Genomic DNA, 27,561 nt, shown 5'->3' with positions numbered 1-27,561 from the left:
ACAATCATTTGTAGTTGGAAAATTTGTGCGTCACATGACCATCATCTTTTGGTCATATGACGTGATCTAAAAAATGACGGTCATTTTGCATCTCTAATCGCGTCCCTTGATTGCAAATTTGAATCCTGCCGCAAAAAATCAGTCGATAAAGCAGGTGCCCAAGGCTCTCCGCGCCCTCCCCCGTAACCCTCACGGATACAATAACACCCCAACCTTCCTCACCGACCCCCAATAACCCTTCCCCACCCCATTGCGACACCACGTGACTCCATATCGACGTATCGAAACTAGCATTCACCCACACTCAGGTCAAAATAAATCCTCAAATAGTAAAATGGCTGCGGCCAATCAGACGTCAAGTGCTCCTCACTCCGGCTGAATGTCAGTGCATGTAAATCTCGTGAACCCCATCATGTCCCCGAAAAGGGTGAAATGATGTAGTGAATTGGTGTGAAAAAGGGTTGAGCGCAGAAACCGAAAAATTTTGGCAACTGAGGTTTTCTCAGGTAGTGAAGGGGAGTGGGGCGGTTACCGTGTGGTTAAATACGTCTCCTTTTTGCGGATGACACTTGCTCGGTCGCCTTGCTGGCGATTTGACAGGGTGAGATAAAAAAAAATAAACAGAGAATTATCGAGAGCATCGACAAGTGGATAATGCAGGCCTGGGGAGTGACGATTGTCACGGGCATCTGTCGACGATTGATTTTGTCATCAATTGCACGTTAATCAGGTAATTATTGGCACAATGGGGAATAATGGTCGATTTTTTATTGCGGAGGCGATGATTGATCGAGCGAGTGAATTTTTAAGAAAATTCCTCCCTCGCGGGGGGATTTATTCTCACACGAGGGGTCAATTATTCAAGGGGTCGTTGGGCTTCGCCATTGATTTTCCCTTTTGTTGTGATTTCGAGGGAGTCATATGGGAATTATGCAATATAACAGCTGTGACGTTGTTAGAGTTGTTTTTGGGGGTTTTCGGTTGAGGGAATGGGGTGGGTGTCAGGCCAGAGGCGAGTGGTGATTTTGCATTCTTTGCGGTTACAGGGAATTTATTGAAAAATGAACATAATGAGGAAATTGAGGGGTGGCAACGCCGTGGGGGGAATGGGCTCCAGTGGGACTGGAAGTGTGGATGATTGCATGGGGGGCACCAATCCACAACACACTGCACTTGGTCTGATGCATCTCAAGAAGCTTTTCTCGGAGTATACTCATCCACCTAATCCACTGTCCGAGGCTGAGAAGGATGATAAACTTTATAATATGCTGCCACTTTTTTGCAAGGTAATTAATCATCGGGGGGTGAAGGAGGTGGGGTGGGGGATGGATTGTGGTGCGATTAATTGTGGGATCGATTTTTTGGGCGGTCTGAATTTTCAGTTGCAGAAAAAACGGCATTTCAAGATTTCAAGTAGCTTAATTTATAATTGTTATTGTACAGATTGTTTCAAAAATTTTGAAAAAAAATCCTCTAAAATTGCAGGCCCTGGATTATTTTTAATATTTTAAGCGTCTGCGGGATAAACGAACAATAAACAATTAATTTTTTTGCACTAACTATCAGTTTTCAGACGTATATAATCGATCTTCAATGCATGAAAAATCTCACTCCAATAGCCAGCGACTTTTAAAACTTGTAGTAGTCTGCCCTTAATTAAACTTCGTGAAAAAAACTTGATTAAAACAACTTGGTAACAAAAAAATCTTGAAGAAAAAAAAATCGAACCTGAACTTGAAAAACATGAAAACAACTTAAACTTTTAACGTATAAAGAAAATTGCAAAACAAAATTGAAAAAAGTCCACATACAGACACCTAAAAATTGCATATTCGGATTTTTTGGACCATATTTAGTTACCCTAACATAAAAATTTGGAAACTTAAATTTGAACCATTATAAAGCTTCCATTCGGAAGCGAAAATGAAAAAAAAAATGAACAAACACAATGCAAAACATTATACAAAACGTATCCAGAATAGACAACATCAAGTCTTGATTACAAATGTTTTGCCACAAATTCATATGCACAAGGAAACAGGACTCTGAAATTCCAAACACAAACGCAGATTTTACCTATATTCTTACAAAAGACAAGATAACCAAAAGGTTTTATAGACGAAAGTTCAATTTGACAAAAGTCCAATTAACCAAAAGTTCACGTTCCCAAGTTGAATTTAACCAGGTTTTTTTTAAATTTTGTCATTTCCTCCGATTCCAAACTACCCTCTAACAATTTCAAGTGAACCTCCACTAAAATTACCTCATTCTATTCCGTCCTTCGTAAAATGCTACTCAAATTCCTATCTAACATATTTATACCATTTGGCATTCTGGAGTCATCAAACATGACAAATAAAGTAGTATCTAAAACAGTAATTGAGTGTAACATAAGACACTACCCACTTACCTATAGATTTCCCTAAAAAATTCCTTGTATTCAGTTGATCCTCATCAACCCACATGAATGAGAAATTCTGGTACAATTCTTTGTTGGTCATCAATACTTGATCGATATCTCTGAATCTAATCTAGGCAGTTGAAATTCCATATGAATATTTTGGTAGATTTCACCTACCTCTACAAAAAAATTTCACTATAATGTTGCTATTTTCTCCAGATTTAAAAATATCCTCCAAAAACTTCCAGTGATCCTCTCCTTGAATTGTCTCATCCCATTCTCTCACTAAACAATCCTAAAATACTATTTAAGGGTGCCAAGTGAATTTGGCGATGACCTTGAAAATTGACACTCACCAACAAAGGTATAATTTTTTTAATGAATAGTATTAGACAGATGGTGAACATCGGTGACAATTTTTAAATTTTAGAACTTATAGATATCGAGAAATTAAATAAACAGAATCAGTCTTATACACGGCCTCTTATGGAGTTTTGATTAAATTGAACGTTTCAACNGAAATTAAATAAACAAAATCAGTCTTATACACGGCCTCTTATGGAGTTTTGATTAAATTGAACGTTTCAACCCCCTAGGAACTCAAGAAAAATTTGAAAAAATTTGAAGATATGGGGAATGATGTGTTCAATGTGATGGCGACAAAAAACAATGGGGTACCGGGGTGAATAAGAGAGATATTTCAACCCGCCGTACCCATTTGATCCCATGCTTTCTCGAGGTTCGTCACGCGAAATAGAGGATTTTCCGCATTTATTTTTTCGATGTCTAGTTCCGGTTGCGGGTTTGAAATTTCGTCGGATGGATGAATACATATTTCTCTCCAATGATGGAGGGAAAAAAAATTTGTTTTTAAAATCTTTTTTCAAATTCACTTGGCGCCCTTAAATTCTGATTTTAAGTATTTATAATAAGTATTTGGTGTTGTGTACTCATTAAACATGACAAATAAACTAGTCTCTAAAAAATAGGAATCAAATATAACATGAAACATTGCGCACTCACGCAAAGAATCCCCGAAAAAAATTCCAGGTATTCGGTTCATCCCCCTCAACCGACATGAACGAAAAATTCTGGGACATCCTAGCCTTCACCCAGCAAGTCTCAAAGCTGATGGTCTCCGAAATTCGTAGACGTGCCTCTAACCAGAGCACAGAAACCGCGAGTTGTGCAATCGTAAAATTCCTAGAGATCGAGAATAGCGAAGAATCATCCAACGGTTGGATGCTGCTTTCCGCGTTAAACCTCCTAGCAGCAGGGGATACCTCCCTGATCCAAGCGATGACAACCGCCGCAGTCCCCTCGACCCTCGTAAAATGCCTCTACCTCTTTTTCGACCTTCCCGAAATGTCTGACGTGGAGGCAGACACTCGCGACGCCGAGAGTGAGTTTAGCCCCCGTGAGCGTAGAATCCTCCTCCAAAAGATATTCGTGCAGCTCCTGGTGCGCCTTTGCAGCCACCCATACCCAGCTGAGGAGCTCGCCCGAAAGGACGACCTGACCCTCCTCTTCTCAGCGATAACAACAGGCTGTCCCCAATACAACGTAATGTGGCGAAAGAGCGCTGCTGAGGTTCTCATGACCCTCTCGCGTCACGGTTTAACCCAGAACGTTGTCGCCTACATCCACAACAAGGGCTGCATAGCCCTCTGCATCGACAACATGCAACGTGTACCTGAATTAGCGCCCCTAGAAGTTGTCGAGATGTTCGTAACTGTTTTCTGTTTCCTAAAAGACTCCAGCGAAGTGTCGCAAACACTGCTGGACGACTTCCGGTCATGCCAGGGTTACATATTCCTGTCTGAATTTCTCCTGAGGCACGCGCCCTCGAGACTGGAGCAGGAGGAGAAGGGCGAGGCCCAGGACGCAATAAGAAATCTCGTCCTGATGCTAGCGTCCTTAACGATGTGTGGGCACACAGAGCTGAAGCCCTCTCAAGCCAGCATGGGCTCACTGTTCCAAATAATGGGCTTTACTCTCCCTCAACCCAGCAATCGAGGGGGCTCAGTCAGGAACATTCAGGCCTTTCAAGTCCTTCAATCAGTTTTCGTTAAGTCAAATTCACCACTCCTTTGCTGCACTATTCTCGATGCCATATCAAGTGTTTATCACAGTGACAATGCCAACTACTTCATACTCGAGGGACAGAATACATTATCACAATTTGCTGAGAAAATCCATCTTAAAAATCCAGAGATACAGGAGAAATTCTTTCAATTACTCGAATTTATCGTATTCCAGTTGAACTTTGTGCCTTGCAAGGAGCTCATATCTCTGTCGATATTACTAAAGTCAAATAATTCAGTCAATTGTTGTATAATGTGCATGGAGACACTGTTGAACATACTTAGACATAATGTTATATTCAAGGATGTATACAGGGAAGTTGGTATGCTTGAGGTATTTGTTACGTGTCTTCATCGTTATGCTACATTGTTGAAGGACAAACAGTCGGCTAATGATCAGGGTCTCGAGTACAAAATGTGTGTTGAGCAGGAGAGGATGGGGGCACTGGTGATGGAGGCATTGACAACATTGCTAGCTGGTAATGTCCAGAATGCTAATGTCTTCAGAGAGTGCACGGGTGCAAGGTGTGCGCACAATCTAGTCCCTCACCTCGACTGCCGACATCAGGCCCTGGGAATCGTGAGGGAATTGATACTGTCAGCTGGGGGGGACGACGACATGGCGACCCTTCTGGGGATAATGCACTCGGCGCCCCCTAATGCCCTCGTCCTCAAGACCCACATTCTGAAGACACTGTTGGCTTGTCTGAGGGAGTCCCACAGGACTCGAACAGTCTTTAGGAAAGTCGGGGGGTTCGTCTACGTGATGTCTGTTCTGGTTTCTCTGGAGGGACAGTTGGGCTCTCAGCCACCGAAGCCGGTGGAGCCCTGCAATGATATCCCACAGAGGAGCCAGCAAGACGAGAACCAACTTTTGACACTCCTCCATGTCGTCTTCCACACGATAAGCACAGCTATGAGGTTCGAGCCGGCAAATGCCAAGTTTTTTCACCTTGAGATATGCCAGTCGAGTCTCTGTGACACCCTCAGGCTCCTCGGGTGTTTCTCGTCTCAGGTGAGACTCGGGGAGATGAACATGAGACCCACCATGAATTTCCATAACACTCTTACGAGCCTGTTCAATGGAAGTGTCGTGGAGCCCTCGTTCCCCCCGGAGATGCCGAAGAACCTGGCTTACGCCTGTCTCTTGATGAGACTCCTGTACGACGTCGCCCTCGACACCTTCGACAAACCAAATTTCGCTGCTATTGGCACGCGTTCGCCCTCCCACCGACAATCATCAAACCTGGAGAACCAGAAGTCTCTGGATTCCCCAGGAAGCGGAAAAAGGGCAGCTGTTAGCTCTCTTAACCTGAACCCCCCGGTGCCAGAACCCATCATCGTGCACCCGGGTATCGTAGTAGGAATGCTGCACCTCGTGCCGTCGATAGAAGAGCCCTCCCTCCCGGAATTCGCTCTAGCCCTCCAGATCTACGTAGCCGAGGTAATAAAGAGCCTCGTAAGGACCGAGAGGAATCAGCAAGTGATGTGTGACTCAGGGATGGCAGGGGAACTCTTGACCATGGGGAGGATAGCCCTACAGGACGAGACCCATCCCCTGCATCAGCCCTTACAGTACATCATTGAGAGGCTTGCGGCGCAGTCCCTCGAGCCGAAGGACCTCCGTGAGTTCTTCAGACTGGGGGATCCTCTCTGCTGCATCTCCTTGGATGATATCGACCAGAACAAGCCAAGAGGAGGACCCGTTCCGTTAACACGGATAAAGACTCTCGTCTCCATGACGACGCCCAAGGACTTCAGGGCTCACGGCTCCTGCACGCTTCCACCGTTCGTCGAATTCGACATGAGTGCAGAGGGCTTCGCTTGTCTCTATCTACCGAGCATTGCTCCCCAGAGCACAACCCCTCCGACAGTGGTATCAGCTGACAACAGCGTCCTGGGGGGGATTGGCTCTGGGGACCGGCTCTTCCCCCCCCAGACGGGGCTGACCTACAGCACGTGGATCTGCGTGGACAAATTTTCCGATTGCAAGACGGATCCTCACTGTGTCAGACTGCTGACGCTTGTCAGAAGCCCACCCTCGGGGGCTCGGGACCTCATCTGCTTCGCGGCTGTCCTCAGCGCCAGGGACAAAGCCATTATAGTCTCGACGCAAGAGATAACTATGCCTCAGAGCATCGGAGAGTGGGAGCCGGAGGGGATCGGTGAGAGCGGAGCTCGGGTCTGGTGTCCTGATCTCCTCCATGAGGGACAGTGGCATCACATCGCGATCGTTCTTAACAGGGCTGTCCTGAAGAACTCAAGCTTCTCGCTATACCTAGATGGCCAACATATACAGAGCCAGAAGCTTCATTACATCTCACAAACGCCGGGTGGTGGCGCTGCGAACCTAACGGTGGCGTCCCCGGTCTATGGGTACATTGGGACTCCCCCTTGTTGGAGGAGATACTCGAGATTAACTTGGAAACAGGGGCCGTGCCACTTGGTTGAGGAAGTCTTCAACTCTCAGAATATATTAACGCTTTTCAAGCTTGGTCCTCATTACATGGGAAGCATGCAGGCACCCCAGTTCATAGGCCCCGAACCCTTCCCGGCACTTCTGGCCGAGGAGAAAGTGGTCTTTGGTTTGAACGCCAAAGCGATGTCGCAGTTGACGCTTGCTAAGATCAGAAAGGTTTACAGTAGAGCTGACAACAAGTCTATAGCTAAGCAGCTTGGCATGTCTTCTCATGAGAATGCAACACCTATCAGAGTTCTTCATAACTCGGCGGGGCACCTCAGTGGCCCAGCCAGAGCTCTTGGTGGCGTTGTCGTGGGGTACCTAGGGGTGAGGGTCTTCAACCCTCGTCCGGTGGCGACGACGATAGATAATGTCGGAGGGTGCTCTGTTCTCCTCGGCCTGATCGCAATGGCGCAGGACGTGGAGTCCCTCTACGCTGCGGTGAAGGCACTCGTCTGCGTCGTGAGGTCTAATCAAGCAGCGCAGCAGGAGATGGATCGTCGGAGGGGGTACCAGACCCTCGCGATGTTACTGAGGAGAAAGTGCCCTTTACTGAACAGCCACATTCTGCATCTGACCTTCAGCCTCGTGGGTACCGTAGACAGCGGACGAGAGACAAGTGCCATTCCAAACGTTACAGCGTTCCAAGATCTCCTCTGTGACCTTCAGGTGTGGCACGAGGCACCTGGTGAACTCCTTCGTTCATTACTGGAACATCTTTACGAGCTTGTCGCAGAGTCCAACGAGAAGCGAACCAACCTGAGACTCATGAGGGATCTTCAACTCGTTCATAAACTCCTTCACATTCTCAGCGAAGTGAAGCAGAACTCCACGAGGCAGGTGTTGCTGGCACTTTTGAGTATTCTTCTGGCGCAGCCCAGGCAAGCTGACCTCCTCTGGTTCGGTCAGTTCATCGTGGCCACACTGCCAGTCATGTCGGAGAAGCATCTCGTGCCGAGGGAGAACGAAGGACCGAAGGAGGGAGAGGGCGAGATCATTCTACTGAGGAACAGATGTCTCCAGCTCCTTCATTCGTTGTTATTCAACGGGAACAAGGTCAACGCCACCATGTGCGACGAACTGGCAAAGGTTCTGGGGCTCGACTGGGTTCTCTTGTTCCTCCAACCTGGTCTCCACAGTACGACAGTCGTCTGGGGACTGCGGATCCTCGTGGCGATCTGTTCGGTCCAACCGATTCTCCAGAAATTCAAGGACGGTACCAGTAACGGCGGCTGGTTAAGACACACCGATCATAATAAGATGGCAATGGCCCTTGGTTGTCAGCAACAAAATGCCCCTGGAGAGGTCAAACCCTCGGGTCTTCACGTTCCAGGTTTTCAGCATCTGGGATGGCTACTACCTCAACACGTCGACCTTGTCCCAGAACTTTATTTCCTTTTTATAGCCCTGATGATGGGACAACCCATCAAACTACTGCCAGCTGACTCCAAACTCGAGCTTGATAACGTCTGGAACTTCATGTTTGGAGTACCCGCCAATCACTCATTATCATCATTTGCATCTAAGATCAATCTCTGTCCAGATGCTGTTGTTACACTCCTCGCTATGGTCAGAACCATGCTCAACATGCACTTCAACTCACCGGATGGTATACCGGAGTGGCTGAACGACTACCCTGTAACCATCATCCAATTTCTATTCTTCCTCTATCATAACTTCACGGACTTTATGCAGGTGTTTATGTCGGCTGAGGTACTGGGAGCCCTCGCAGGGACCCTATTCCCGAAGCCTTTGAGTGGTTCTCAAGACAGCAGTGGTGCCAGCACACCAGCTGACGACCAAGAACCAGTCCTCGTGAGGTCACCCTCCAAGGACATTGGATTGACGAATCATTCAGCCAGAAAATTCGTGATGGACTTCCTTCGAGTCATCGTCGTTGACTCCTTGTCACTACCTGTCACAGCAAAGTCCCCAAGGGTCATCGATCTCGTCCTGGAGGCCTGGCCGGAGTACGCCTCCACTGGTCAGCAGACGAGATACCAGACCGAAATCCTATCGATTCTTATGGAGCATCTTCTGGCTGCTGATGTTCTCATCGGCGAGCAGGCAGCATTGCCTGTCGTTCCTGGAGGGTCCACCAACAACATCACGAGTAATGTCTGTTACGTAGCTGCGAGGATAGTGGATAAACTCTGGCAAGGGGCGCTGACGAAGGACCCCCACGAGATCTTCGACTTCATAGTCAAACTTATTGGCCAAGCCAAAAGACGACCAGGAGCTGTCAGTATGGAGGGTCTCCACCAGTGTCTCAACAGAACGATTCTCTTCCTGCTGTCGAGAACAACAGACTCCATCGCTGATCAGATGGCAGTGCTAGAGGCCCTCCACAAGCTGACGACCCACCGTCTCCTGGTCTTCGGCGCTGGCAACCACGAGCCCGAATTCATCAGCTGTTTGACATACTGCCTGCTTCAGCTGACAGCAGACATCAAGATCATGCTGGACACCAACATGAAGACCACGTGGCACGTCAATCCTCAGGTAGAGTCCAGTGACGACCGTCTGACCTCACACCAAGGCCACAATCTCATGGCGGTGGCTGCCACACGTGTCTGGGAGGAGCTGTACGTCTGCAAGAAACCGGCGATCGAAGAAGTCTTCAAGATCACTCTCCCCCCGCCGATCGGAAACGAAAGGGCCCCGGAGCTCTCAGTGGTGCGAGAGTTAGTTCACGAACAGGCGACGAGGCTCTGGCTCAACTACGTGGTTCTAGAGAGAAAGGCTTCGTACAGGGGCCCCTGGGAACTCCACAACCAGATTCAATCGAAGATCCAGAAAGTGACGGGGGGTCTTACACGATTAGCCAGCAGGACAAAAGTCAGGAAGGAAGAGTCCATCCGACCGAGATTGAGACTCCACCACAGCACAGTCGCCCAGTGGACCGAGCAACACGTAGCTCTAGTCCGAGAACTAGCGGCTTCTAAGAAACTACAGCAGCAGCAAACGTACCAACACACTCAGCGATACGTCTACCAGGAATGGCTGCAAACAGAAACCGAATTGACGAGGGAGCGGGGTCTGTGGGGCCCTCCCACCCCCACAATCCTCGACAAATGGATGCTGGACATGACCGAGGGCCCATGCAGGATGCGCAAGAAGATGATGAAGAACGATCTCTTCTATATTCACTACCCCTACCGCCCGGAGCTGGATCATCCCGATAATAAACAGCTGAAGTACAAGGTGGCTTCGAGCAATGACAGCAAGGAGTACTACCTGAAGCAACTGGGGAACAACTCAGGGATGTTCGAGAGAGAACGGGATCCCGTGATTGATGACACCCCTCTGAACGTCAATGAAGGATCGACTGAGAGCGAGCCTCCGATGGTCCCCTGCACACTGGAACGCCATGCCAGCGAGCCTGACGAGACCACTGAGGACAATGAACAGGAGGAGGAGAACCAGGCTGTGCCTGATAATCAAACCTTGTTGAGATTGCTTGAAGAACACGAGAAGATCAGCCACATGTTCAGGTGCGCTAGGATCCAAGGGTTGGACACGACAGAAGGCTTGTTACTCTTCGGAAAGGAACACTTTTACGTGATCGATGGGTTTACCCTGCTGAAGAGCCGGGAGATTCGGGACATCGAGAGCCTTCCGGACGCCTACGAACCTATTCTACCATCTCCGGGGTCTCCCCGGAGGTCACGCGCCATGAGGCAGTGCTCTAAGTTCAATTACGAAGACATCAGAGAGGTCCACAAGCGAAGGTACCTTCTCCAGCCGATGGCGCTAGAAGTTTTCTCTGGGGACGGACGAAACTACCTCCTGGCGTTCCCGAGGAAAGTCAGGAACAAGGTGTACCAGAGGTTCATGACGTTCGCAACGGCAATCGCTGACAGCGCACATCAGTCCGTAGCGGGACAGAAGAGGACAGCTAATGTGGAACAAGCAACAGGACTCTTGTCTAATCTCATTGGAGAGACATCTGTCACGCAACGTTGGGTCAGAGGGGAAATCTCCAACTTCCAGTATCTGATGCATTTGAACACCCTGGCAGGCCGGAGTTACAACGACCTGATGCAATACCCGATCTTCCCCTGGATCCTAGCTGATTATGACACTGAGGAGATTGACTTCAATGATCCCTCGACGTTCAGGGACTTTACGAAGCCGATGGGAGCTCAAAGCCCTGAAAGACTCTTGCAGTTCAAGAAGAGGTACAAGGAGTGGGACGACCCACACGGGGAGACACCTCCGTACCACTTCGGCACCCACTACTCCTCAGCGATGATCGTCTGTTCGTATCTCGTTCGGATGGAGCCGTTCACTCAGCACTTCCTGCGGCTCCAGGGAGGGCACTTCGATCTGGCTGACAGAATGTTCAATAGTGTCAAGGAGGCCTGGCTGTCTGCATCAAAGCACAACATGGCGGATGTCAAGGAGCTGATTCCCGAGTTCTTCTACCTTCCTGAGTTCCTGGAGAACTCTAACCACTTCGATCTGGGGTCGAAGCAGTCAGGGGTTCAGCTCGGAGACATCGTCCTACCACCATGGGCCAAACAGGACCCCCGAGAGTTCATCAGGGTCCATAGACTAGCACTGGAATGTGACTACGTCTCCCAGAACCTCCACCACTGGATCGACCTGATCTTCGGGTACAAGCAGAACGGTCCGGCAGCTGTGGACGCTGTCAACGTCTTTCACCATCTGTTCTACGAGGGCAACGTTGACATCTACAACATCGATGATCCTTTGAAGAAGAACGCCACCATAGGATTCATCAACAACTTCGGCCAGATCCCGAAACAGCTGTTCAAGAAGCCCCACCCCTGCAAGAAGATGAGTGTAAGAACCTCGGTGATCGACCCCGGGCCGATAACCCCGGGCCTCAGCATCACAGCGTCTGACCGTCTCTTCTTCCACAATCTAGACAACTTGAAGCCCTCATTGCAACCGATCAAGGAACTCAAGGGGCCGGTGGGCCAGATCCTCCACGTCGACAAGTCTGTTCTCGCGGTGGAGCAGAACAAATGCTTAATCCCCCCGTCCTTCAACAAGTACGTCGCCTGGGGTTTCGCCGATCACTCTCTGAGAATAGGAAATTACGACTCTGAAAAAGCAATATTCGTCTGCGAAGCGATGATGCAGAGCAGCGGAGAGATTGTCGCCTGCGTATGTCCGTCTTCCAAGCTGATTGTGACCGCCGGTACCAGCTCGGTGGTGACGGTCTGGGAGTACTCGAAGCGTCAGTTATCGATAAAGCAATGTCTGTATGGTCATACTGAAGCAGTCACCTGTCTTGCGTGTTCTCCAGCTTACAACGTCATCGTGTCCGGCTCCAGAGATGGCACAGCCATCATCTGGGACCTCTCGAGATGCCTCTTCGTAAGGCAGCTGAGAGGCCATGCTGGACCGGTGGCTGCAGTCGCCATTAACGATCTGACAGGTGACATCGCCACGTGTGCAGCAACCTGGCTGCACGTCTGGAGTATCAACGGGGAGGAGCTAGCCAGTGTCAACACATGCGTCGGTCGAGCTGACAGGATGCAGCAGATCCTCTGTGTTGCCTTCAGCCAGACACACGAGTGGGACTCGCAGAACGTTGTTATGACGGGGTCCACTGACGGCGTCGCCAGGATGTGGTCCATGGATTACGTTCAGGTACCCGCAGAGGAGGACAAACCCGAGGAAACCGTCGTCAGAGAGACTAAACGCCAGCTGACTGAGGAACAGGACAGAACGCAAAACACCAAGAAGAGGGTTCACGAACTGGTGAAACAGATGAGCATTTCTGCGGAGGAGTCTGGGATGCTGATGAAGAGTGGATCTGAGAGTAGTTTGTCGGAGGCTGAGGGCTCCAAGGAAGCCCTCAGGGTTCATGAGGAGAAGGAGGAGTGCTCTGACAATGAATCAAGCAATGGTTCCGGTCATAAGAGCTCGTCGAGAAGTGCTCAGTCACCGACGGTTGTATTGAGGAGAAAGAGTCGGGGGAATCCCATGTTTAGGAAGAGCGAGGGTGGGGGGAGGGCGGATAGCGAGGGGACACGAGTGGATGAAGCTAGTAGCGCTCCGGTCGACTCGGAGGGAGCTCTCAGGACCAGCAAGAGTGACACCAGTCTCACCGATAGCTTCGTGATGGTGAACGAGGCAGATACCAAACCCAAGAGGATCAATCCTCAGAATATCCTAAGGGAGGGGTTCAAGTGGCAGAGACAGCTTGTTTTCAGGAGCAAGTTGACGATGCACACGGCGTATGATAGAAAGGATAATGCGGAGCCTGCCTCCATTGCTGCTCTCGCTGTCTCCAGGGATCACAGGACTGTTTATGTGGGGGACACCAGGGGGAGGGTTTTCTCGTGGAGTGTTTGTGAGCAGCCTGGGAGAACTGTTGCTGATCACTGGTTGAAGGATGAAGGGGCAGATTCTTGTGTGGGGTGTGGAGTCCGGTTTAATATTTATGAGAGGAGGCATCACTGCAGGAATTGCGGCCAAGTCTTCTGTTCTAAGTGAGTTCATTTTGGTTTTTGAGAAAAGGAATTTTTCTTTTGTTTGCGTAGGTTATGTGTCATCTAGATATTACGCAGAAGGCATCTAGGTATGAATTCAGGTCTGAACAGTCATTCATATATAAACAAGAATTTAGGTCCGGGCGAGAATTCAGATCCGGACGGGAATTCATGCCTGAACACGAATTTAGGAATGTGCAGGAATCCAGGCATGACCAGGAATTCATGTCGAACTTGAATAAGATAAGAATTTGAATTCTGGTTTGAGAATAAATTCAAGCCTGGCCTTAGATCACATAATCGGAATTCAGGTCAGAACTTGGGTTCGATAAAAACCTGAATTCTGGTCTTATAATAAATTCACGTCTGGGCGTTAATCAGATAAGAACCTGAATTCCGATATAGACAGGAATTCATACCTGGCCATGAATTCAAGTATGAACCTGAATTTAAATCTGAATATGATTTTTTTAAAATCATGTCCAAAAATCATGATTTTTAACAATCGGACCCCGACGGGATTTATATCGTGCCTGAACATAAATCCGGTCTGGACCTGAATTTTGGTATGAACAGGAATTCATTTCTGGACATGAACTCAGACGTGGGCATGGATTCCTGTCTCGATATGAAATCAGGTCTGAATCTTAATTGAAGTCTGGACCTGAATTTAGGTTTAAACGTAAATTCCTGTCCGGTCAGAAATTATGTCTGGACTTGATTAAAAAAATCATATTCAACAATCATGATTTTTAAAAATATGGCCTAAATCCAATTTTGGTATTAGACAGGAATTCATACTTTGACCTGAATTCAGATCGAAGTATGAATTCCTGTCTCACTATGAAGTCAAGTCTGAATCTGAATTTAAATCTGGATCTGAACTGATATCTGTGCATAAATTCATGTTTGGACATGAATTCAGGGTTAAACGTGAATTCCTATTCGGACATAAATTATATCTTGACATGATGTAAAAAAATTGTGTTATTCACAATTATCGTTCTCTGTTTGGGTGTAGATGCAGCAGATTTGAATCCAAAATATCACGACTAGGAATATTGAAGCCTGTACGTGTCTGCCAGGGATGCTACGCCTCCCTGAGATCCCAGAATTCAATGGAAAGCAACAATACCTAATACCTGAATTCCAAAGCCAGATTTCTACGTAGTTAGATGACTCTAATGAAACCACCAAATGTCCTTCCAGATGATTTTATTATCGAGGCAATTCCAATCTACGTGAGTATCATATTTTCACAGAGTTCATTAATTCATTGAAACAACACCGTTTATTGAAATTGGATATCTTCGATGTGATGATTTTTCAGTCGTGGCCCTGTCGAAGATTGATAATTTTTTTTTTCTCATCATTGTTTCTCAGAGAAATATAAAGAAAAATAGGTTGATAGGGATCGTTGATAGATGAGCCTACAGAATTATTTGTTTCTGTTCCCCAATGGGGATGATGTTAATCGTATTTCTGTACAATGTATAATCATGAATGTTAGGATTTAAGGGCTGATGCATTACTTACAATCTGTGATTTTTTTACTCGTCTCGTAACGAATTATTTTCCAATAAGTTTTTTTAAATTTTATTTTCATTGAGGGATGTTTTAATGAGAATTATTAATTTACGGTTCTTGTAAGTTTTATTTCTTTTGACAATTTTTATTCATTTCATAAATTTATTTTAGTTGATTTATCAATCATTTCAAGACACTGTGCTATCATAGACAATACCATATTCGCATAAAATGTCTGAACAAAATAATAAAGTGAACAAATACCTTAAGAAAAATTCATCTGAAAAAAAAATGATAAAAATTCCATAAAAAGCAAAAAATGAGGGGAAAATTTGATACAAAAAAATAATGAGAATGAGAAACGTAAACGGCTTAGACTAGAGTTATCATACGTGTGTATAGAATTTAATGTGGAATTATGTAGACATTAGTGCATAACAATCAAGACCTATTGAGACATGAGTTATTGATGAGAGGGCATGGGAAATTTTCGAGTGACAATCGACTATCGATCAATGGATTGAACCATTCTCCGAAGATTTCTGAAGCCGATAAATTCTAAAGGATGATAAATTATTCAAGAATGAAGTATTAATTAACGGTGTCCCCCGTTGCATCAAAGAGAAGCCAAATGTATCACAGAAAAAAGGCTGAATCAGTGCTGTATAAAGAAAATTATAAAACACGATCAATATTCTCTATTGTTACATTATGAATTAGTTGAATTGAATATCTTAGATGAGGGATAGTTGATAGAGGGGATTGAGAGGAATAATTAGTGAATGTTCAAGCCCACAGAATAGTGAAGATGAATTAAATGGATAATTAGGCATGCAAAGGGGAAAAGTCAGTCATTTTTTCATTGATTGCATTTTTATTCTACTCTTTCTGAAATTATTTTTCGCAAATTGACATTTTAGGATTTTTTATCGTTGGTAAAATGAGATTGTGACAGTGTTTCGTCGACATACGCATATTTTACTGTGTAAAATTTATTCGATATAAAGGCACAGCAGGATAGTTTCTAGTCACGAGTGTGTGTCGGTGCCTTTTGTATGAATTTCGTCAGATTGCTTTAATTCTACGTTTATCCGATTTTTTTCCAACAGAATTAACGAATCAGTATGGATTATCGATTTTTTTAGGAATATTCGACAGTATTATAAATTGATTTTAATATATTTTGAATTGTATATAAGGACATTTTTTATCGCATCTCGATGTTATAATTTTGTTTTAATCAAAAATTATATAATTTCCGATAAAGTCAGATTTCATGTATTTCTTCATTATAACAATCATTTCAATTAATTGTGATATTACATTCGGTTTTTTTCCATCAATTAAGGTCTCAGTGTTGTTTACAAATTGAGAGATGATTTGTTAAAATCGAGGGAAATCATTTTTTTTCTGATAACTGTAGCAATGGTACATGTGAATAATATACTATACCAGCTGAGAGAATGATGAATAATAAAAATCAACTAATTTGTTACATTAAACGGAAAATAAACATGATTTTGATTAATAGCCACTGAATATCTTGAAGTGTATATAATGACGCAAGCAATTGAATAATAAAGAGGAAGTTATGGTTACATAGCACCCGATGGCTTTTATCGCCCAGACACAGAGCACGATCAGTAGATTATAAATTGATTATACATACCAAAGGAAATAAAGATGAATGAAATAAATATATATTATACATGACTGTCCATTTGTTATCTAGTGTTCTTTATTATAGTCGCACAGGCCTGGATAATTTTAGATTAATTTTTGGAAGAAATTGTTTTTATGAGGTCATTTACGTATGAGAAAATTCAGTAGAAAAACTGACTGATTTCGCTAGAAAATTGTAGGGAATTCTCGTTAACATTCTATTTGTTTTGTGCGCTGATTCCATGAGATTTTTGTAGAAAAAAGTCAATAGATTTTGATTTTTCTATGTAAATATTCTCTTGGAAGTTTTTCTATAAGAGTACTTGGGTATGAATTTTTAAAGTTTTTTTCACTCGGATCCTGCAATGCAAAATAAAACAAAATATCGCAGGAAAAACTTGGAAAATCCGTGCCCACTAATTTTTATAGAAAAAAACTCAAGAGAAGAATTCAAATAGAAAAATCAAAATCTATCAACTTTTTTCTATCAAATATCTGATAGAATCGGTGAAAAAAACAAATAGAATTTTAACGAGAATTCTCTAGAATTTTGATAGAATCCCTATAGAATTTCTGGGGAATTCCAGTAGAATTTCCCAGCGAGTTCATTAAGGTTTTCGATTGAATGTTTTTATAGCTGTTATTCTGGAATTATTTAGATGGTAGACGAGCTCTGATTAATTTCTTAAATGATGATACGTTTTGTTGATTGAAACAGATTGAGAACTCTTTTGTCAATGAATTTTGCCAGAATTTTCGTCATCTGATAAAATGAGAGCGACAAAATAAATGCGCAATGGATAAAATGAGAAAATTGTCATTAATAAATTTGAATAATTCCAAACAAAAATTTAATTGTTAATAAATTTATAAAGGAGATGAAAGAATGGATTGATCACAACTCAAACTTCAATTCATGACATTTTTGCATTATAATCGTGGCAATTTCATATTAATCTGCGATAGAATGATTACATAACTGAAATCATTTCTCCGGAATTATTTCAATAATGAATAAACTCCAATAAATTCTCTAAAAAAAAATGAATTTTGTTGATCAAAACAGATTGTGAAGTCTTTTGACATGAAGAAATCTCATCATCTAACAAAGCGAATGTTCAATTGATAAAATGAGAAACTTGTCATTAATAAATTTGAATAGTTTCAAAAAAAAGTAATTGATAATAAATTTATAAAGACGATGAAAGATAGATTGATCATGACTCTCAAACTTTAATTCACTACGATTTATCCTTACAATCATGACACTTTCATATTAATCTTCAATGGAATAATGATACAATGGAAATGATTATCCTGGAATTTCTTGAATAGTGAATAAAACCCAATTCTATAAAAAAAAACGTTAATTTTTTTATTAGATAGACTGAAAACTCCTTTGCCACAAAGAATTTTCGTCATCTGGTGAAATAAGAGCAACAAAATGAATGTTCCACCGATAAAATTCGAAAACCGTCGTTCATGAATTTCAATATTAAAAAATAAAGAGCATAATTGGCGATAAATTCATGGAGGCAATAAGAAAAGAGATTGATCATAACTCTCAAAGTTTAATTTACCTTCTTTTATTACAGTCACACATTCCATAATTTCATACTAATATTCAATGTAATGATGACATAAATTAAATAATTATTTTGGAATTATTTGAATCAACCCTAATTAATTCTCCAAATAGTGATGCATTTCGTTGATTAAAAAACATTGATAACTCCTGCATTTTCCATTAATAAAATGCGAAAAGTCTCATTTATAAATTCAACTAGTTCCAAAAAAGAGCCTATTGATAATAACTTCAGAAAGACGATAAAAAAATTGATTGATCATATCTCTCAAACTTTAATTTACGACGGTTTGATCTTACAACCATGATAATTTCATATTAACCTTCAATATAATAATGATATAATCGAAATGGTTATTCTGGAATTTCTTGAATAGTCAATAAAACCCAATTTTATTAAAAAAACGTTAATTTTGTTGATTACAACAGACTGAAAAGTCCTTTGACACAAAGAATTTTCGTCATCTGGTGAAATAAGAGCAACAAAATGAATGTTCCACCGATAAAATTCGAAAACCGTCGTTCATGAATTTCAATATTAAAAAATAAAGAGCATAATTGGCGATAAATTCATGGAGGCAATAAGAAAAGAGATGGATCATAACTCTCAAAGTTTAATTTACCTTCTTTTATTACAGTCACACATTCCATAATTTCATACTAATATTCAATGTGATGATGACATAAATTAAATAATTATTTTGGAATTATTTGAATAACTTCAGAAAGACGATAAAAAAATTGATTGATCATATCTCTCAAATTTTAATTTACGCCAGTTTGATCTTACAACCATGATAATTTCATATTAACCTTCAATAGAATAATGATATAATCGAATTGATTATTCTGGAATTATTTGAATAGTGAATGAACCCCAAATCTATTTAAAAAAATGTTGATTTTATTGATTAAAACAGATTGAAAACTCCTTAGACCCAAGGAATTCTCGTCCTCTGATGAAATAAAAGCAACAAAACGAATGTTCCACCGATAAAATTCATGAATTCATTCATGAATTCAAATAATTCCAGAAGACAAATAATATCGTAGTAGTAATATCGTATTCCTTATTCTAAACTCGACAAAGACGATAAAAAATCAGATTATATAGAAAATAAGATTAATCATAACATTCAAACTTTAATACATGACTTCTCGTGTTTTTTGAGTCGATAAGCGTAAAAATTTCTGCTGCACTTGGAGCACTGAACCAGCTGTGCCTTGTGTTTCTCCCAGTCAACTTCAGCGACGTTGATCTCTACAACGTTGATGTTCATCCTTAGTTATTATTGTTGTTGGTTTTTTAAAATTCTAAATAGTCTAGTACCGAACCTTCTGGGGGTGGCAATTCTTCTTCCTCGGGCTCGTCTTTGGGGGGTGGGAGGGGTTTCTCGGCGAGAGCAGGGTGAGAGGGCTTTGATTTCTGGGTGTCTTTTGGGGCTTTTGAAGGAGCTGGACTGCGTGCCAGCTGGCGACGAGGCTCCATGGGGTTGAATTCTTGGAGGGAATCCTTTGCTGGCTTTCCTCGTTGGTTCTCAGTTGCTCTGAGCACATCTGGGGAGGCCTCAAAGACTGATGGGGAGCTGGCAACTTCGATTTCACCCTCTGTTTCGCCATTCTTGTTTTCCTTGTCCTCATTGTCGCTGCCTGGGTCCTAGGAAAGTCAAAACAAAATGGCATTAGCGAGGGGGGAAATAGGGGAAAGGCGTTTGGATGTCAACATGAGAATTTGCAGAGGGAAAAGTTCATGAGGTTGTGGAATAAAATTGATTTTAGGGGGAAGAGGAGACATATAACTGGATCGAGTGATTTTTAGAGCTTTGTTGGGTGTTATTATTAATTATCTCTATTAAGGGGATTTATTTATTTATTTATTCAAGCATTCTAAACCAATGGATTTGATCTGATAGGAAGAGATGTTCAGTCTTTTTTAGCATTTAGAATTCATGAAAAACATTGATTTTTACATAATTTTTAATCGTTACTAAATTGAAAATGGAAAAACAAGCAAATTTTCATCTTTTTACTATCATCAAATCATTTCGAGAAGGAATGATTTTAGAAAAAATATCAGCAGTCATTTGTTTTATGAAATTCAATTACCTATGAAAAATATATTTTGACATTTCCTCAAAAAATCCCTCATTTTCGAGAGAAATCACCAATTGAAGGAAAAACGAAAAATTGAACTCAAGAAACCTCAAATCATATCGTTATTAATTATTGATAACTAAAAATTTCCAGAGTGAATATTTACAAACAAAACTTCATTTTAAAGTATTTTCCAACATGTCAAGAGGAGATTAAATTCATAATAACCCCATCATTTGTTCAGTGCCTTTCAGAGATTCCAAATTTGTTCAACTAGGCAATTGTTCTCATTTCTTTAAATACGAAATCCGTCACTTTCAAGACAAATGAACAATTGAAAAAAAAAAAGAGTAAAATTGAACTAAAAAATAAACAGCCTCTAATCAAATCGTCTTCAATTATAAATAGCTAAAAATGGACACAGTGAATTCCCACAAATCAATTTTTATTTTTAAACTGTTCTTCAAAACTTGAAAATGAGACTAAATAATCAGATTATTTATTCAGCATCTTTGCCGAATTTTTCCAACTAGTCTTATTTTTCTCAATGGTTCAAATTTTTCTCATTCCCTTAAACATTAAATAATCTCGAATAAATGACTTTAAAAAAATATAAAAATACATTTTTGTCAGAAATCCAATGAAAGGGATCACAAGGGCCACAGGGCATATGAAACTTTCCCACTAAAACCCCTTGTTTTCAACAGCAATTGCCAACAAAAATAAAACATTTTAAATCGACTTTGACAATTGCCCGGTTTTCAACGAAAATCTCGAAATCCAGTGAAGCTAGCAAAATTTTCATCACGACCTTTTTTGTAGCCCTCAAAGCCCCCCACAAAAAAGGTCATTACAAAAATTTCGTTATCTCCCCTAGATTCGGAGATATCCCTCAAAAACTGAAAATAACTGAACTGAAAAACACCAGCCTCAAATCAAAACCAATTCCAATTCACGAAAATCTTATGACTCATCCAGGCGAGCCCAGCCCCAATCTCCACAAATCAAAAATGCTAAACCAAAATGGCGTGAACCACCTGAAGCCAATTAATTCACCTGATTACGACATCCTTCAGAGCACTTGCATGTTGGTAGGCAATAAAAGTCCTTTTTGACGCATCCACAAATCTTGTTGGAGCAGTTGCCCTTGCAGGAGCAGCCCTTGTCCTTGGGCTTGATGGAAGCAGTGGAGGACCTTCTCCCTTTGGGTGTGCCAGGTGCCTCAGTGGCCTTTTTCTTAGCTGTTGTGTCTGGAGCCTGTGGACTAGCCTTCACATGCTTTCGCAGAGTCTTCACCTCGATCTTCAGGAGCTTCACCTCCTCCTGGAGACGAGCAATAATGTCATCCTTGTCCTCCTCAGGGGCCTGTGGCTCCTCCTCCTCCTCGACCTTCTTCGACTTCCTGGAACACAAAATGTCAGGAATGATTTTTTACGCATTTAAAAGGCGAAAAATCATCGAGAAATGGAGGATTCACTCACTTGAGCTTTGGAGCCTTCGGTTTTTCGGGCTCCGCTGGCTTCTCTGTCTTCTCTTTCTTCGCGCGTCCCATTTTTCGCTCTGCAATATTTGGGGGAAAACAAATGAAGAGAACTGCTGCCTTCGATCAACTGAACGCCCGGCGAGAATTGGATGCAACCGTTGTCCTCCAATATTCAAACGTTTTTGCGGTGTTGCGGACTTTCCAGCGTTGCCAAGATCACTCGATCAATAATGCAGATCGCTACCTTCTCCACGCATGACAATGCCAATCTATTCGAATGATTCGAATTCGGACGATTAATTTTAATGATTAGATGAATAGTTAATTAAATGTGAATAATTAATTTTTGAATGAAACCAATTTCTATCAGTCGCGAATAATTTGGGATAGTTTAGGAATGCAGTTTATATAGTTTAGTAACTAATTGTTTATCCAGAATTGAATACTTTTTAGGTGGTTATAGTTGACAGGTGACCGGACCGGCTTGAATTCGATGGAACATCATTTGGGAAGACCAAAAACATCGATTTAGAGTTTGGAAATTGATGTTTTTTAAAGGATATCCAAGGGTTTTTTACAGTTTGGTCCAGACTACATTATAGACTGTTAGAAAAAAATAATACAAAAAAAAATGGCTAGTTGACTATTTAGGGGGAAAAATCATGAAATTTCAGGTTTCACTGAAAATTCAGAAAATTCAGGTTAAATGACCACTTTTTCAAAAATTCATAATAAATTAACCATGTTCCCCAGCAGTCTGAAACTTTGCACACGCCTTTTCCATCATTTGAAGAATACGTATAAAATAACAGAGAAAAATGGCTGCTTTTTTTCTAACCCTCCGGGCTCGCAATTAATCAACTCTGATGATTATTCGTATTAATCAAACTAAATAATATTTTCCTCACGTCTGGAATTTTTCGCAGATTGACAACTACCCATAAAAATCATTAGTGAGAAATTCCTGTGGAACGTTTCGTGTACCAAATCCCCCAACATTTTCCAGCGACTTTCATTTTCGGCACAGACTCTCCACGATTCTCTCGCTAAAAGTGTAAAAGCGGTATTCAGTGAGATTAGATGGTGAAGATTAGAAAATTAGAATGAAGAGGATTGCTGTCGTCGATTTTTATTGAACAATCCCAGTGAGAAACTGAATGCAATCGTCCTCAAATATCCTTAGTCAAGTTTTCGAAGTATATCTCCGACTCTAAGCTAGATAGCAGATTTTTTATAATGACCTTTTCTGTAGCTCTTAATTCACTCTACAAAAAAGGTTATAACAAAAATTTTGCTATTCGCTTTGGATTCCGAGCTATTCATTAAAAACTGACCAATAGTCAAAATCGACTTGAACCGTTTTACCGCTTCGCTACTGAATATTCAAACGACTTGGTAATTTCCCCGATTTTTAAACATTATCAAGACTCCTCTACCAATAATGTAGCTCCCTACCTTCTCCGCGCATGACATATTACCAATCCCTTTGAATTCAAACAACCATTTGAATCGAATAAATAGCGCTGAAAATTTCCACGCGTTTTTACAGACAATTAATCAACTCTGATGATTATTCGTATTAATCAAACCAAATAATATTTCCTTCACGTCTGGAATTTTTCACAGATTGATAACTACCCATAAAAGTCATTAGTGAGAAATTCCTGTGGAACGTTTCGTGTACCAAATCCTCCAACATTTTCCAGCGACTTTCATTTTCGGCACAGACTCTCCACGATTCTCTCGCTAAAATTGTATAAAGCGGTATTCAGAGATTAGATAAGCCTCGCCGCCACTCTCGGTTCATAGTGCGTTCGGGATGCAGACCACATAAGAGACCGTGTATCTCATCCGTCTGCCTCAGTTTACAAACGTCGCGTGCACAGCCAGTGGAGTACCTGAAGCCCATCAGCCATCCGTCGAAAGTTCCGACAACCCCTAAAAATCGTGAACTCTCCCCAAAAATGTTGGAATCTGCATAAAAATTCAACTTCCCCGAGCTGAATACCCTGCCGTTACCAAAGACATTAGTCATGGACTTCGCAAAAAGAACGACAACCAACCCCTAGTGCGCAAACCACCCGTCGCCATCGAATAGTCTTCAGACAAAAAATAAATAAATCTGAAGATGCCGGCGTGTGCCAGTGACAGCATGACGCGTTTCTACCCGTCGCCGCCGCCGTCGCGGAGCAGTAGTGCCTCCCCGACCCTCTCCAGCTCCCCCATATCGAGTTTCCCTCCCAAGTCGTCGCACCTTGGGACCGCGCACCGCTCTAAATCGACCTTCGCCGCAAGTTCCACCTCCACCAGGTCGCAGTCCTCCTCGCAGCCGCGACCCCCGAGGCGTCGCCAGGAGGTGCCTCCCTCCAGCGCGAAGAACCAGCCGCCGCGACCCCAGGAGGTCACCCTCCTCGCGATCCTCCTGTCCCTGCTCTCCCCGAGGCGCCTCGTCAGCTGGTACTTCAGCCTCCTCTTCAGCCTGATCTCCAGATTCTACGAGGCAGTCGTCTTCACGATCCGCGCGCCAGCGCTCTGGGCGTCCGCCTGGCTCTGCCTCTTCGTGGTGATTCTCCAACTCCCCCTGACCCTCCTCAAGTGGTTCCTGATGCTGCTCTACACCCCAGCCTCGGAACTCGCCAGGAGCAAGCGCTGCGTCCTGATCAGCGGTGGCAGCACAGTCCAAGCAGTCCACCTGGCCCGAAACTTCCACAAGGCAGGTGCGCGCGTCGTCATCTGCGAGGTGGAGGGCCTCTTCAGTCTCGCGAGATTCTCAACCGCTTGTTCCAAGTTCTACACAGTCCCGAAGCCGGGACCCGGCAGCGCTGTCGAGTACGTGAAGGCCCTGAAGACCATCGTCGAGAAGGAGAAGGCGGTGTACTACATTCCGGTGTCAGCAGCGAACGCGGCGTACTACGACGCTCTGGCGAAACCGCACCTGGAGATCGCCGGATGCGAGTGCTTCGTCCCAGGTGCCTGCGAGGTCACCGCCCTGGACGACCCCCTGGAGCTCCTGAGGAGGTGCAGGCTGCTGGGGCTGACTAATCCGATCCACTTCGTCCTGAGGTCCACCGAGGATGTAACCACCCTCTATGAGACCGGCGCCCTCAGGTCGGGACGTCACGTGATGCTGGCGGCGGGTCCGGCCGGCATGCGGGATCGAGCCAAAGTCCAGCTGCCGCTCAACGCCGAGGAGTTCAGGAACATGCGGCAGGAGATCAGCGAGAGGCGGCCGTGGGTGGTGATCCGCGATCCCGGCGGTCCGCACTTCATCACCTGCACGACCGTCAAGGACTCCAGGGTCGTGGCCAACGTGACCTGCAGGGTCGACGAGGACAGGGGCCTGATCCCCGAGGTCCGCGCTGACGTCACCCAGTGGCTGGACAGGTTCTTCGCGAGGTCCTTCAGCAGCAGGATCAACGGACACCTCAGCTTCAGGCTCGTAATCTCAGGTGACGACGAAATCGTCACCATTGGGTGCCGCGTCGGCGTCGGCATGCCCTACGTCTGCCTGACCAGCGTTCATCCGAGGCTGGTCTGGCGGCCCTGCAGGCACTTCTCCAGGCAGCATTCGGGCCCGCTACTCGTCGGTGAAGCCTACGACGGACGGGACGCATTCTCCAGTGCCATCAAACAGGCGTCGAGTCTGAAGGCGAGTCCGCATCGCTGCGCTATTGATAAGAGAGAAGCGCTCTTCGTCTACTGGGATCCGCTACCCTATTGTGTTTACTATCATCTTCAGTTGCCACTTCTGAGGATTGCTGGGGCCATTCGCGAACGCACACAGCACAATCCACCGTTGGCGGTTGTTGTGCAGTGATTTGGGGATCGCGGGTCAAAATGACACACGCAAATGTTAACACAAATAAATTCAATGCAATTGCAACGCAATTAAAATGAAATTATCAACGGGGTCATCGAAATCAATAAATATTCACTTCTGGCATGAGAATTCATTAAATGAAAGATTAAAAAAATATGAACAATACAGTGAATTGCATCGATACGTGAGGAAGTATAAAATATCGAAAGAAAAGAACGATAATCCAGTGTATTGCGGCAATAAATGAACACATTAAATGAGTACATCGGCAGATTCAATAAATTGACATCGAATTACAATTAAACTAATCACAAAAAATAATATCATACTAGGCAACACTTCACAGTTTCTTTGAAATCAACACCCAATACTCATAATCACAAAATAGTATATTTTGGGATATCTGTCTCAAAAGTGCACTTTTCGAAACGATTTAGTGTGCGTAAAACAGTTGTTTTCCGCACCGCGTGCGTAAACTTCACGAGCGTACGAAAACAACCACATTACCCCCACTACCGTTCCGAACAGTGAACTCGGCAGGTACCACAAAAAATAGGATGTGTTACACGTGCGTGTGAAAAAGTGGAACTTTACGCACTAGTAACAAAATATACTATTTCGTCAATTATTATTTTGGTGTTTTCGTATATTTTGGCCGTGTGACGAACGATATTTTTTATCAGCACGGCTGTAGGTAGTGATTTACGGAATCGTTGCGGCGGGAATGATAAAAAATATTATCATCAACAATACTTATTCGAATGTCAATTACGCTGACGATTCAGGTACTCTGAGAATACTCTGAGGGATCATGTTACTAATCTCTTAATTATTATCACAAGTAGGGATTACTGAGGTGACACAAAATTCAAATACACACACACACACACGTGTCAAATTTGTATATGTTAAATTGCCAAGTGTTGAAAATGCATGTGTTGAATTTGTTTGTTATATTGACTGGTAATAGATCCAGAAATTTTTGGTGGGAAATCGATTCATCGATAAATCGGTCGGTAATGAAGAGCTCCATGCCCTTTTCCCATCGCTCAATCTCCGCTGCATTTGCATTGTCGGTTCAGTTGATTTATCGAAATGTTGTGAAATATTTATTGAAGTCCTTGTTTTTCACTCTGTGAAATAGGGATTTGTACGGACAATACAAGTGAACTGTGGCGCGATCTGATTTGCCGGGAGTTTTAATTAAATTCCGAAACAGTTTGAAAATAAGAGACAATTAATTAATTTGTTTTAATGTGGAGACATTCGTCGGGATAATGAGGCATTAATGGTGGATCTGTCTTGGGTCATGAGTGTCACTATTATCGTGTATTTAAACGGATCGATTTGATTTTTTCATTATTTTTTTTTTAATTTACGATGATGAGCTGCAAGTGTGTGGGTAATGCTTGAGGTTTTAATGATATTAAAAAATGAGAGACTGAAAGAGATGCGGACTGAGTGGAAAACATTTCACTGCATTATCGCAATGCCTCGCTGATACGTCGGAATTTTATTCGCGAAAGTCCAAAAGCATTTTGTCATGAGAAAACGCCGTTTTTTTCTTCTTTGACGAGATGATTTATCTGTTATTGTATGATGATATTGTACAAATTAATTTTTTAAGGGTAGACTTAAGGATTTTTTAGCTATTGTAATAGTATTTGTACAGAATATATTGAAAATCAAAGGTGATGAATTTTTTTACTGGCGGCGGGGGGGGGGGGAATTTTACAGACAGTTGCGATTAGATGCAGTTGCTGAATGCACAGGGAGGTTTGAGTTTTTCATCGGGACTATAATCTCGGCTCTCATTCCAAGGAGCAAAGTTCTGTCGCCTCAGATGCAATGAGATTACGTATTGTTGACCTTATTATCTGCCTATTCTCAATATCGGTAGTAGGTGTGTCGGGTTGTATTTCACGAACGAAAAAGGTTTACAGAAAAAACTAGCGAATTCGCGAATTCTGTTGA

The 27,561-nt window shown here is 43.2% G+C and overlaps 3 protein-coding genes across 4 annotated transcripts; 2 read left to right on the top strand and 1 right to left on the bottom strand.

Annotated features, from left to right (window-relative positions):
- The first annotated feature begins 355 nt into the window (after window positions 1–355).
- Window positions 356–16,657, top strand: LOC107041603 (WD repeat and FYVE domain-containing protein 3). Of its 2 annotated transcripts, XR_001461082.1 has the most exons (5): window positions 356–730; window positions 1,047–1,286; window positions 3,452–13,416; window positions 14,438–14,657; window positions 14,747–16,657. XR_001461082.1 is itself a non-coding variant. In XM_015262221.1 (4 exons), exons 2-4 carry the CDS (start codon window positions 1,062–1,064, stop codon window positions 14,553–14,555), a joined length of 10,308 nt encoding a protein of 3,435 aa, XP_015117707.1. In that variant the 5' UTR covers window positions 356–730; window positions 1,047–1,061; the 3' UTR covers window positions 14,556–16,657. The 2 variants fall into 2 exon arrangements, 1 of the variants encoding a protein (XP_015117707.1); XM_015262221.1 differs by having other exon boundaries at window positions 14,438–16,657.
- A 2,131-nt stretch (window positions 16,658–18,788) lies between these two features.
- LOC107041556 (chromosome-associated kinesin KIF4) lies at window positions 18,789–21,928 on the bottom strand. The gene is made up of 4 exons (XM_015262159.1): window positions 21,766–21,928; window positions 21,341–21,686; window positions 19,526–19,847; window positions 18,789–19,451 (listed from the first exon to the last, which is right to left on the bottom strand). The coding sequence occupies exons 1-4, from the start codon at window positions 21,834–21,836 to the stop codon at window positions 19,327–19,329; spliced, it is 864 nt and encodes a 287-aa protein (XP_015117645.1). The 5' UTR covers window positions 21,837–21,928; the 3' UTR covers window positions 18,789–19,326.
- A 1,724-nt stretch (window positions 21,929–23,652) lies between these two features.
- Window positions 23,653–27,282, top strand: LOC107041553. The gene has a single exon (XM_015262155.1). It carries the CDS (start codon window positions 23,896–23,898, stop codon window positions 25,582–25,584), a length of 1,689 nt encoding a protein of 562 aa, XP_015117641.1. The 5' UTR covers window positions 23,653–23,895; the 3' UTR covers window positions 25,585–27,282.
- Window positions 27,283–27,561: the final 279 nt, after the last annotated feature.

The sequence above is a fragment of the Diachasma alloeum genome, unplaced genomic scaffold (assembly GCF_001412515.2).
Source record: "Diachasma alloeum isolate Michigan unplaced genomic scaffold, Dall2.0 Dall_scaffold_00368, whole genome shotgun sequence".
NCBI classification, from domain to species: Eukaryota; Metazoa; Arthropoda; class Insecta; order Hymenoptera; family Braconidae; genus Diachasma; species Diachasma alloeum.
Note: the sequence above shows the minus strand (reverse complement) of the source record. Positions and strands in the feature narration are given on the sequence as shown.